General features: G+C 44.4%; 1 protein-coding gene across 16 annotated transcripts in view; it reads left to right on the top strand.

Moving 5' to 3' along the window:
* The window catches only part of AAK1 (AP2 associated kinase 1), a 105,581-nt gene that overhangs the window by 40,960 nt on the left and 51,452 nt on the right, over positions 1–13,169 (top strand). For all 16 annotated transcript variants that reach the window (XM_053401361.1, XM_053401374.1, XM_053401372.1 and 13 more), the window contains exons 3-10: positions 1,109–1,227; positions 1,689–1,797; positions 4,094–4,236; positions 5,676–5,797; positions 6,370–6,451; positions 9,734–9,866; positions 10,761–10,864; positions 12,179–12,258. In XM_053401361.1, the coding sequence (XP_053257336.1) occupies positions 1,109–1,227; positions 1,689–1,797; positions 4,094–4,236; positions 5,676–5,797; positions 6,370–6,451; positions 9,734–9,866; positions 10,761–10,864; positions 12,179–12,258 (892 nt within the window). The remainder of the gene's footprint in view (positions 1–1,108; positions 1,228–1,688; positions 1,798–4,093; positions 4,237–5,675; positions 5,798–6,369; positions 6,452–9,733; positions 9,867–10,760; positions 10,865–12,178; positions 12,259–13,169) is intronic.

Genomic DNA, 13,169 nt, shown 5'->3' with positions numbered 1-13,169 from the left:
AAACTCTGGCAGAGATTGTGAGTTACCAACTTAATGGCATATGGACCTTGTTTGGTGCCCTTCAGATGTAGTTAGACTATGTCCCACAACCTCTCACCATTGATCTCCCCTTCCCTGGGGCTGATAGGAGGTGCAGTTCAAACATTTGGAGGGCATCAGGTTGGGGAAGGCTCATATAAACAAGACTACTGTACTGGGTTCCTGGTTCTTGCTGAGAGATGATGCTTCCATCACCTCTTGCGTAGCAGATTGTTATAAACATGGTGCACTGTAGGAATGTTGATTGATTGTGGTTTGGCTTAAAAGTTGTGGCTTGTGGAGTGAAATTAATCAGCGTCCTTTCACTGTGTTGTATGAGTTTTGTTCTGAGGTAATATCAACCAGAGAAGTGCTAGGGGTTATTCTGCTGTGGAAGACCAAGCTTTTCCTCTACGTGTAGAAATCAGTTGCTGTCTGCTCCTTTCATAGATCAGCAGTGAAGCTGAGAAAGGAGGAATGCTTGTTCAAGACCACCCAGTGAGTCCCTGGCAGAACCTTCCAAGTCCATGATGCCTGAGGTCCTGTCCATCTGTCCTTTACCGTACACCAGCCTCTCCTAACCTGATGCCCTCCAGATGTTTTGATTAAAAATTTTGCCCTTCAGACTTTCTCTCTCTCCCTCTCCCTCCCCCCCCCTCTCCTGGCATGGTTTTGTGATTCAATTGCAGGGACTGTGCAGAATTGCCCACCTTCAGAGGATGCTACCCATTGCATCGCCGCATGAGTCATTGTTTTAGATGGCCAGGACTTCCAGGAGGCACACCCAGAACAGTCACTCATGCAGAAATAATATAGGGCAAACTACACTGAGCAGAGGTGGATTCTTGTGCTCACATGCTCTAAAAACAATTCCTCTCCAGTGCGAGAGTTCCTCCAGTTTTAATTCAAGGATGAAAGTTATCTTGGTTGCCTAGATAGCCATATCTCCTTCCAGAGAGCTTGGATTGATTTTCTGCATTTCTCTCCAGGGTCAGGGCTGCTTAGTTTCAACAGCAAAATTGCTTGCCCTCAGATTTCAGACAATCCTCTAAAATTGCTAGCTGAACTTTTGCACATCTTGTGTCCGCAGGTGGGTTTGCTATTGTTTTTCTGGTGAGAACCAGCAATGGAATGAAATGTGCCCTCAAACGAATGTATGTCAACAATGAACACGACCTACAAGTCTGCAAACGGGAAATTCAGATCATGGTAAGCCAATGCAGGACTCAAAACTCTGGGAGTTCTTGCAGAATGTTTTGGATAGATACTATTGCATGGATTGGAAAGTTGGGCCCTCCTGTTTGACAGATCTAGGAGGGAAAGAAAACCACTCCTGTTAGCACTGCTACAAAGCCAGCTGTTGTTTTAAAAATGTAGCTGCTTCTTTAAACTGAGTAACTTGAGTGAGGGTGGGAAGTTCAGGGGTCAGAGCTTGGCCAGGATATTCTAGAAATACAGAACAACCAAAAATCATGTAGCAGAAGTGAATTTGAAAAGTTATTGGATACTCAGAGAATGAGGAGAAGCAAAGTAAAAGGAAGAGAGTGATAAGTGTCACTGGCATAATATGTGCAGGTAGCTTAATTCTGTTTCGAAGTTTGTTTACTTAGATGTAGATTTTTCTGGTTGTGACTTGCAGTGAACAGTACCTCTTCTCTTACTTTTTGCAGAGGGACCTTGTGGGACACAAGAACATTGTTGGATATATTGACTCCAGTATAAACTCTGTGAGCAGCGGGGATGTCTGGGAAGTCTTGATCCTCATGGATTTTTGCCGAGGTGTGTACTAGTTCAATGGAGCCATGTTTACAAACCTGTATGGTATGACTCCTGTTCTCAGAAGGCCTGCACGATGTCCAGATATTCAAAGGTTTGTCTAGATCGGAGTGCTGTTCAAATGCAAGAAGGTGCAATGGAAAAAGATTCTTGCCTTAAAAATAAGTTCACAAACAATACTAGCCCACAAGATTTACCCCACCTCTGGCAACTAGGCAAGCAGTCATTACCAAGCCATGCTTTGAAGAGAACCTTGAAGGCTCATCACAACTCACCTCAAAGGAACAAGCAAGCTCTGTAAAGTCATTGGATTATTTTCCATCTCAGATTGAAATAGGGATTTGGAGAACAATTTTTAGCCCTTCCCTATGCAATGTGTTAGAGCTGTGTTGCCCTATTACGTTACGTAGGAGGAAAGTCACGACTGCAGGCATAATTCTGCATAGGGTGCTGGGATTCTAGGGCAAAGCTTTTGGGGCATGCTGCTGAAACCTCTTGAGGCACCAAACGTTTCTTAGAAGCAGCTGTGTTCATTTGCAGAGATGGGAGCATTCACACTCCCTCTGAGCTTAGAGGGAGGACCGTAGCTCCGCAATAGAGCATTTCCTGTGTGTGCAAAAAAAGCCCTAGGTTCAATCTTGGCACCACCAGATAGGGTTGGGGAAAGAATCCTGGAGAACCCCTGAGCTAGGTGAACCCGTGCTCTGACTTAGTATAAGGCAGTGGTTCCCAAACTTTTGGGGGGCTCTTCATTCCATAAACTCACCCCCAGTGATCCTACCCTGCAAAAAGCATTATTCAGAATATCAATCAATCAAATCCATTTATTGTGAGGACCATGCCTGTGCACAAACATCAACACTACAATAGTTAAAAACATTCAGAATAGCAGTTTGCATGACCCGCTAAGGAAGATGACACAATAAAATTCAAAACAGCACATTTATTCAAAATCCAATTCAAGCATTTTATTTAGTTAATTCAAAATAGATGAATCTGATCGGGTGATACTAGGTATTGCCTGAAAAAGATTTTTATGCATAAAACATTCATATATAACTACTTACCAAACATGCACAAACCTTCACCTACCACAGACGTGTGGCAACTAATTTATAAGGCAATTGGGAGCTGGGACGCGGGTGGTGCTGTGGGTAAAACCTCAGCGCCTAGGACTTGCCGATCGTATGTTCGGCGGTTCAAATCCTGCCACGGGGTGAGCTCCCATCTTTTGGTCCCAGCTCCTGCCCACCTAGCAGTTCGAAAGCACTCTTAAGTGCAAGTAGATAAATAGGGACCGCTTTAAAGCGGGAAGGTAAACGGCGTTTCCATGTGCTGTGCTGGTGCTGGCTCGCCAGAGCAGCTTCGTCACGCTGGCCACGTGACCCGGAAGTGTCTCCGGACAGCGCTGGCCCCCAGCCTCTTAAGTGAGATGGGCGCACAACCCTAGAGTCGGACACGACTGGCCCGTACGGACAGGGGTACCTTTACCTTTACCTAGCCAGTTATTAGGGACGTGGGTGCCGCTGTGGTGTAAACCACTGAGCCTTGGGCTTGCTGATCAGAAGGTTGGTGCTTCGAATCCCTGCAGTGGGGTGAGCTCCCGTTGTTCAGTCCCAGCTCCTGCCAACCTAGCAGTTCAAAAGCACGTTAAAGTGCAAGTAGATAAATAGGTACCACTCTAGTGGGAAGGTAAACGGCGTTTCCATGCACTGCTCTGGTTTCGCCAGAAGCGACTTAGTCATGCTGGCCACATGACCCAGAAAAACTGTCTGCGGACAAATGTCAGCTCCCTCGGCCTATAGAGCGAGATGAGTGCCGCAACCCCAGAGTCGTTCGCGACTGGACTTATCTGTCAGGGGTCCTTTACCTTTTTTTACGCAGTTATTGGTATATTGTGACAACTCAGAATTGTAAATACAAGCAAGCGTGACCAAAGGAAATAGATTTGAAAAATATAAGAGTAGTATAACTTTAAATACGAAATGAATGTGTCTTGCTCTAGGCTCTAGCATTGTCAGTTGTACATAAGTGAGCAACATGTTTGAAGGAGCCCATCTCTAGTGCCTCCTGCCACCCCCTTTCTTCTTAGCCCGCCCCCCAGGAGTCCCACTGTTCCCCAGTGGGTGGTACCACCCAGTTTGGGAACCACTGGCACAGGGCACCTTCTGATACCCTGTGCCACCATGCTGCCATGTTTCTTGAGTGCCTTGTGGTTAGTAAAGCCTCTTAGAAAATTCAGTGTCTCACCACTGATATTGGCTCTCCCTCTCTCTTACTCTGCCTTTGCTCTTTCCAGGAGGCCAAGTGGTGAACCTCATGAATCAGCGCTTGCAGACAGGCTTCACGGAAAGCGAAGTCCTGCAGATCTTCTGTGACACCTGCGAAGCCGTGGCCAGGCTGCACCAGTGCAAATCGCCCATCGTCCACAGGGATTTGAAGGTAACTTACAGTGTCCTTGTAGAGATGCTTGGTGTGCGGATAGTATTCTGGTGCCCAGAGATTCTTCTAGATATTAAAGCAGTGATAGGTCCACATGACTGGGTGTGTTACAGGCAGTTCCTTTTCACTACCTTGCTGGTATTGGAAAACAATAGTTTTGTGCATAGGTATCACTCACATTTGGGCTGTTAGGGTTTTTGCACTACCAGTTTCTGACTAACCTTGAGCTGTTGTCAGTGGGCACTTGGTAGGTATTGTCTTGCCTCTCACTGACTGCTTATAGCAGCCTTCCCCAACCTGGTGCCCCCCAGATGTTTTGGGGGCGGGTGTTTAACTTTATCACATTTATTATACAGTGTCTGAGGTCTCTTCCAAGTTGTGTGAGCGCTCAAAGTAATGTAATCAACACTACAATTACAGAAAAGTGGTGTTCATGGATTTGTGCACTTAGAAATCTTTATGGTGGGGGCTGACCCTGTGCCCCCAGCCTCTCAAACCAGGGGATCATAATCTCTTTCAGGGCATTTAAGTGATGTCAAAGGTTCTGCTTATCTGAGTTTCTCAGTGAAATATATTTGTTTCTCTTAAGGCAAGGCCAGAGAATCTGGTGCCGTTCCAGATGTTCCCATCATCCTGATCATTCACCTTGTTGGCTGGGTCTGATGTGATTGTAATCCAAAACATATGGAGGGACACAGGTTTCCTGCCTTTACTCTTGGGAAATGATTTCTCAAAATCAGAATTTCTCAAAATCAGAATTTCTCAAAATTCCCACTAAGTAAATGAGGAGTACCCAAGATGAATTTAGAAACAATCATTTATTACTATGAATGTGTTGAATAGTTGCTGTTGTGTGCCTTGGCATCAGTTCCATTTATTGTTTTTAGGAAGAGGGGATTTGTAGCTTTGTGAGAACATAAAAATAAATGCTGAAACATCTGTAGAACATTACGGAGGTAATCCTTTGTGTGCAGTGGGATATGTAGGGAGTGACAGTTGCAATGCTCTGCCAGAATCTTACACCCACTGTAAAATTCCTAAATAGTCCACAGCAGCCTTTCCCAACCTGAGGCCATCCAGATGTTTTGGATTACAGCTCCCATCAGACGCAGCCAGCACCACTGTATGGTGGAAGCATGGGGGAGAGGGCTGATGGAAGCTGTATTTCAAAACCTTTGGAGGGCCCTAGGTTGGGGAAGGCTGGTCTATGAAGTATCAGGTGACCTTCTCCATGGGCAATATCTCAGTCACCATGTGAAAAGTCTTCAGGGAGGAAAACCAAGTAGGGGATTGTGGCTTTCAGAAGTCAGGGGCGCTTTCCACAGTTGCCACCACTGCTCCCAAGTTCACGTTTCCAGTTCCTGCTGGGGGAGGAGAAATGTTTATGCAAAGGAATTATGTTTCTCCTTTATCCTGGTATGCACACCTTTTCTTTCCAGGTGGAAAATATCCTCCTGCACGATCGTGGCCATTATGTGCTGTGTGACTTTGGAAGTGCCACCAACAAATTCCAGAACCCTCAGCTTGAAGGAGTGAATGCAGTGGAGGAAGAAATCAAGAAGTGAGTGAGGGATGGTTTAGTGGGCCTCTCCTGTGTCTGGCTGGGGCTGCTTCTGCATGAAAAGCATCATAGCTGGTTGACTATGGAACAGAGAATAAAAAGAATAGCCTGTTTCTGTGCTTTTGGAACATTTGTTTAAATCTTAATTATTGTGGTTTCAAAACTAGAAGAGGGTTGTTAATTAGCTGGGCTGCTGTTAACCTTTACCCTGATACTTGAGGTGGCATATTTTTAGGACCCACCTTATTTTTTTATGATTGTAAGTTGTTTTCAATTATTTTAACTATTGTTTTTAATGCTATAACCTACCCTAGGACCTTAGGGTGAAGGGCAGAAAACAAACAAACGAATTATAAATTTATTGGCTTTCAACAGCAGCCTCTTTTTGTGGTAGCCTGGGATGCGATCTTGAAATCTCTCTTTTTCTGAGTGCCCTGAGCTGCTGTCAGTTCTAGATCTAGAAATCATTCAAGGAAGAGTAAAGTTGATGTGAGTTGTAGAGGAAACACCACATAGTTTATAAAACCATTTTGACTTATCTGGCTACCCTGTGAGTTTTGGTTTCCTTGTAGGTACACCACACTATCCTACAGAGCACCAGAAATGGTCAACCTCTATAGCGGCAAGCTGATTACTACAAGAGCAGACATCTGGGTATGTAGAAGGTTCTGTGAAGTTACGTGCCTGCATGTGGCTTGCTAGAAATTGGACTGGCAAATCTCTTGTCCTGGTTGCCCATCCTTCCCTGTGGTCTTCTGTCTGCCATGGTTCCCAGTCCTTTAGACCTGCCCCTTCACTCGGTGGTGATCCTGCACGTTTTGCCACTGAGGCAAAGCAAGAAAGTGCCACCCCTTCCCCACCAATGCTACCCTTACACTCTGCTGCCTTCTTCTCCCTCACCCACAACGACAATAAGAAAAAGGGGAGTAAAAGGAGGCCATTGGGAAGAGATGGCAGTGGCGTGGGCAGCGGCGTTAGTGGTGTCAGCAAAGGCAGCAGGTGGCGTGCTCTTTATGGGTCTGCCACCACGCCCAACTGTCCTGTGCCTGCCATGCTGAGGCAATTGCTTCACCTTGCCTCACGGCCAGGCCATCATTCCTGCTTCCACTGCAGCATGTCCGGCTGGAAGCTTGCAGGTCAGTCACTTTCTTGCCTTCCTCAAGGATAGGAATGGAATCAAAGTGGCTCTTTTACAACCCAAATTCCCTCCCTCTTTTGATCTGCACAAGCCTTTGACGTCTCAGGGCAGCAAACTTTCCATTCTGGGCAACCCTTTGGTTACGTGGGGTATATTTAGCAGTGCAATGAGGCATACTTAGCAGCATGTTTTATTAATGTGGTTTTATATATACATTTGTTTTTAAATATTTAATTAGCAGTGAATTTACATTGCAATTTGGATTTGTTCTTGTGCCCTCGTCCCCCCCCCCTTTTCATCTTTAGAAGTTGTAACCCGCCCCAGAGCCCTTGTGAATAGCATGGGGCTTAATAAATCAAAATGAGCAATTGGAGATTATTCCAAGAGGCTGCTTCCTGAGTTGCATTTCAGAAGAAAGGACTAGATGCACTAAGGGCCTGATCAGCCACTGTGCTAAAGGCAGAACTCTCAGCCCAGAACAGAGCTCAGACCCACCACCCTGGTCTCCTCCCCACACCCCACCCAATCTATTCTTGCAGAGAAAACCAATGAGTGAACTGGACCATATTGCATTTATTTGAGTAACTTGTTTGCCTGGAAAGACTAGAGTGGGCGGAGGGCTGCCTCACTGAGAATTGCATACTTTATCCTGTGAAACAGTTGGATTTCCCATTTTTTTGGTTTCATTCATGAGGTTTGCTTCATCATCTACTCCTGTAGTTAATATTCTAGACAAAGTTTTAGCAGGTTTATTTCTGTTTTCCAAAACATGTATATTCCTTGCAATAGCATGCTGGTCTGATTTAACTGCTTCCCACACCACAACAATAATAATTGCATTTTACATTGGTGGGTGGGTCAGACCCTGCCTTTTCTAAATCTCTGGGTTTCATAAATGATGACTGGGGATGATGGGAGTTGTAGTCCAAAACATCTGAAGGGCTGCACTATACTTTTTTCTTTCTGTATTCACTTCCCAGTAACTAGGATGTGATCAGCATAAATTGTGCTTCTGAGCTCTTTTTACATCACTAGTGACTTTGGAAATAAAAGAAATAATCAATTTTCATAACTGCTTAAGGCAGTCCAAGTAAAAACTACAGCCTTTTTGTATGGGCGTGGGTAGGTGGAAGTGGCATCAAATGTTATTTCTTTGTTTTCTAATTATGCTAGAACATCCTTTTGTCAGGGTGCAAAAATAGCACTTAAAAAAAATATATAATTGATTGTTCATTGCCCTGTTGCCATCTCTTGCCATAAATATTTTCTTCTGTTACTGATTTCTCCAGTTCTTTGATAACTCATAGATAACTAATTATTGATGGTTTTTTTTCTTTTTATCAATAAAAAACCCCAATAACATATAAATCTACACAAGTTAGAGAAACTGCATTCAGAAAGCAGACTCCTGAGCTTAAACAAGTCATAGTCTTCAAATAAGCAGATGGACAGAGGGGGGCATAGATGTAACATTCGTGCCTTGCAGTCATGCATTTAAAATTCCAAGACGTACTGTGTTGAGAGTTTCACCTCCATTCTTTAATCTTAAACTAAACATGTAGAGCAGGTATGGCCAAACTTGGCCCTCCAGATGTTTGGGACTACAATTCCTGTCATCCCTGACCCCTGGTCCTGTTAGCTAGGGATGATGGGAGTTATAGTCCCAAAACATCTGGAGGGCGAAGTTTGGCCATGCTTATGTAGAGGTTCCTTGAAGCACAATACAAGCACTTGACTGAGACACACCCCCCCCATGAAAGGACTTTGAGATGATTCTTTACCCGCCATCATGTTTTTCTTTCAGAGTCAACTTGTATCATACTTCTATGTTCTATTTCCGCATATCTTGAATACTGCTTTTCACTTCTTTAAAAATTGACACAGAATTTAAGACCCATATCTTACGTGCAAATGCTGCTTTTGAAGAACTAGACTAAATACCTTACTCCAAAGTAGGTAACAGAGATCATTACCTGCAGATAGTAGAAAATGATGGTTGTTGGGATTAGACTTGCTCTCCTCATCTAGGGTCCATGGGCTGCTAGCTTCCCAGAGTTTTCTTCTTGCAAAACAACGCACACACACAGGCAGGGGCTGTTTCAAACACACCAAACAACGGTCTCTGTGTGAAGAGGAATTGGTTGCCCTTCCTTCCCGCCATCTGCTTAAGCCAGTATTCCCCAACCTGGTGCCCTCCAGATGTTTTAGACTATAATGGCATCCACCCAGGCAAGCATGGTCTTTCATAGTTGTAGTCTAAAACATCTGGAGTGCACCAGGATAGTGAACACTGGTCTAGAGAAATGCGTTGTGTAGACACTTCACACTGAGGCCTTGGTGTGATGCTTTCTTCTTTGAAAAGGAATCACACCAATGAGATGTATGTGTTTGGCCATGTGGATGGTGTGAGCTGCACAAGGATCAGAACTTGGCCTGCAGTGTCTGGTGATTAGTTTAATTCAGAGTGTTCTGTTTGGGAGAATTGAGGCAGCTGCCAATTTTTTATAAGCTTTGAATTGCAAATTTTGATATTACACATCTCTTCCAGTTCAGAAACAGCAATCTTGGTTCACCAGAGGCAAACTTGGAACAATTGCTAGCAGAGCCAGCAATTCCTACATTCCTAGCTTCAAATCAGGCTGGGTTTTTGCTGACCTGAAATCTGATGCAGGTCATGTCAGCAAGAGAGGTTTGTTTTCTGTTGTTGCAACTAGAATCCAGCAAGGCCTTACATGACAACGGAGGTAACCAGGTCTCCGTTCCTACAGCACACTAAAGAATTCTTCGTCTTCTTTCAGGCCATGGGCTGTTTGCTGTACAAACTCTGTTATTTTACTTTGCCATTTGGTGAGAGCCAAGTAGCAATTTGCGACGGAAACTTCACCATTCCTGACAACTCGCGCTACTCTCACGACATGCACTGCCTCATACGTGAGTATCTGTTTGGGAATACAGCTCAACTCTGGTTTTGAAAAGCTAACTAACATGAAACTGCTCCTACCTCCTGCCAGGTGTTTGGGTATGGAACCCAGAATACTTCTGTTTATAAGGACAAAGGTTTTGGGCACAAGTCTAGGAGATTTATTTGGTGCCCACTTTTGTGAACTTCATCAGATGCTCTTATATTGATGCGGCCCTCCCCACACGGTTGCCTCTACCACAACTGCCATCAGTTGTAGTTGTGGATGGAAGTTGTAGCCCAAAACATCTGGAGGACACCAGTCTGGGAAATGCTAAAGGGGCAGGAGTTAACTGAATAAACAGTTTTGAGGGTCTTTGGGGGGAGTAAGTTCTGCTCCATATGCATCAAACTCAAGTCTTTCGCACCCCTGCCCTGTGATGGAAAGTAAAGGAGAGCCACTAGCAGAGTAATTATCCAATTAGAAGCTGGAGCTGTCAAGATGTGAAACTGTACCTGCTCCTCCCACCATCCCCCTCTTCTCTGTCAGGTGTTTTCCCTTTATGGAGAGCTTGGAGGAGATTATAGCAGTGTACCAAACAGTTCCCACCTTAGAAGGTCTTCCAAGACTCCAAAGCCATTAAGTAAGACCACTTTGAATCTCTTAGAGAGGAGAAGCAGGCAAGCCCACCAGTCGCTAAGGCTCCTTCTAGTAGTAGTAGACTATGGTTTGCTGTGGTGTCTGAACCAGGCTAATAAGCAAACTTGGGATGTCCTTGGGTTTTGGAAGCTATGCAAGTTCCTGTGGGCTGAGTTTTCCAGCATCCATATCCTGAAAGTGATACTGAGTAAGACTTGTCCCTATCCCTTCTATGCCATATCTAAATGCCACACCACCGAAGCCTAATAGGTCTTCTGTTTCTTAGGGTATATGCTGGAACCAGACCCTGACAAGAGACCTGAAATTTACCAGGTCTCCTATTTTGCATTCAAGCTCGCTAAGAGGGAATGTCCGGTCCAGAATGTACAGGTGAGTGGTGCCTTATCCCTCTTTGCTGAAGGGGCAAAATACCATACAAGAATTCTTAAAATAATTCCACAAGTTCTTTAGTCTTCCTCTTCCTCCAGGACTACTTTTGGGCCTGCAAAAGTCATGGAGTAATTTATTGAGAGGTTGCCAGGAAGCAACAAAAGACAACACAAAAGGGAGGGAAACCACAACAATTTAGCTTAGTGTATGGGGAGGTGTGTTTTCTCTGTTGCATCTTATATAGGGAGTTCAGTTCCAAGGGTTCTGTGTACACACAAAAGTCACATATACCCAAAGCCTTGGTATTTCCGCATGGCTAGTAGGTGAGGGGGAGAGAGTGAGCATTCCTCAAACTCCCAAAACCCACACGCTGAGCGGGTCTTGCTCAGCAAACAAGATGGGACTTTAAAAGCTTTTTTTTGCCATGTCCACTTGGGTTACCTGGCACAAAAGAGCTTTTAAACTCTCTGTCCTGCTTGCTGGGTAGGACCTGGAAGGCTAGGAATGCTCAGGTGAGATCTTGCAAGAACTCTGACAGCCCTGCAAGATCTTGCAAGGGCACCCCAGAACCAGTGTGCTAAGCAGGCCATGACTGGTAAGCAAGGCAGAGAGCTTAAAGCTCTATCTGTACTGGGGAACCCCAAGTGGGCCTGGTGCAAAAATGGCTTTTATGCTCTCTGCCCTGCTTGGGTTTAAGCTGCACAGTTTTAGCCAGTCCTTCTTCAACCATGTTTGGTTGAAATCATACAAATTAAATGCCTTCTGTACAGCCAAAGCATGCTTTTCTCATGAACTGTAGTGAATTTGTATGGTTCTTTACTTAAGAATACGCTGGTGGTAGTAGCAGTTTTTGTCCTTTTGGTGTTACATCGCTACTGCTATTTTATTTTCAGATGTGTTTTGTTTCATATTACAGCCTTACAGTTTGAATATTTTGCATGTTAATGCATTGTGACCTGCTCTGGAATGGGCAGCCCTGTAAGGCAGGCTATAAATAAATACAGTTGACCATCATAAACATTTGCCTGACTACAATTATAGAAATAAATAGACATAATGTAATTTCTATGCTAATATTGCCAGGCTTTTGTATCTTAATTCTGTCTGGCTTGGGATTGTTAAGTGGAAAAGTCCCTGGTCCTGTTTCTCCTCTTTCATCCCAAGGAGTTATTAAGTATCTTAATAAATTTTACCTACCCATGAAGTGAAGCCTAGGAGAGCTTTAGGTTTCCCCATTCAGTTTGCCTCTTGCTCTCCGTTGCCGCTGACAGCCCCCCGTCATTTTCTGCTCTCTGTGTGGGTTTCCATTTGCAGAACTCTCCGATCCCTGCCAAACTCCCAGAGCCAGTGAAAGCGAGTGAAGCTGCTGCTAAGAAGACCCAGCCAAAAGCCAGGTGAGGGTGCCTGACTCTTCCATGGACCGTGGCAAAAGAATGTAAAATGCTTTGTTGTTGTCGTTTAGTCGTGTCCGACTCCTCGTGACCCTCTGGACCAGAGCACGCCAGGCACTTCTGTCTTCCACTGCCTCCCACAGTTTGGTCAGACTCATGCTGGTAGCTTTGAGAACACCGTCCAACCATCTCGTCCTCTGTCGTCCCCTTCTCCTTCTGCCCTCCATCTTTCCCAACACCAGGGTCTTTTCCAGGGAGTCTTCTCTTCTCATGAGGCCGCCAAAGTACTGGAGCCTCAGCTTCAGGATCTGTCCTTCCAGTGAGCACTCAGGGCTGATTTCCTTCAGAATGGAGAGGTTTGATCTTCTTGCAGTCCATGGGACTCTCAAGAGTCTTCTCCAGCACCAGAATTCAAAAGTAAAATGCTAGCAGTGCTGCTTAAGAGAGTTAAGCATTCTGGAGAGCTGGGGCCATTTCATACTGCTGCGCTGGAACTTGAGTTCAAAAATCAGTCAGTCATAATCACTAACCACTTACAGTAATAGGCAAAATCCCTGTACAGTTTACATGAACTAGGTAAGATAATTTTATAAAGGAAAAGGATAATGTATATATAACATGTAGAACCAAAACTTCAAAGAAACACGTCAGTGAAAACAGAAGCCACCTTTAACCAAAACTTTTGGTTAAAATCAATAAATATTAGAACAAAATGAAGGAGACCATTATGTCATATGTGTTTAAACATCTTTTCAAATCATGAAATGCATAGTTAAATAGGCATTTTATCTCAACAAACACATTTTAAAGCGTAACTTAATCAGAAGGTTAGTTATGTTCCAATCTGTATGTTCATCCAGGATGTGTGAATTAAGCCAGTTAAAAATGTGAATGAAATCTTTCTCCATCCCTAA

This window comes from Podarcis raffonei, chromosome 8 (assembly GCF_027172205.1).
Source record: "Podarcis raffonei isolate rPodRaf1 chromosome 8, rPodRaf1.pri, whole genome shotgun sequence".
NCBI lineage: Eukaryota > Metazoa > Chordata > Lepidosauria > Squamata > Lacertidae > Podarcis > Podarcis raffonei.
Note: the sequence above shows the minus strand (reverse complement) of the source record. Positions and strands in the feature narration are given on the sequence as shown.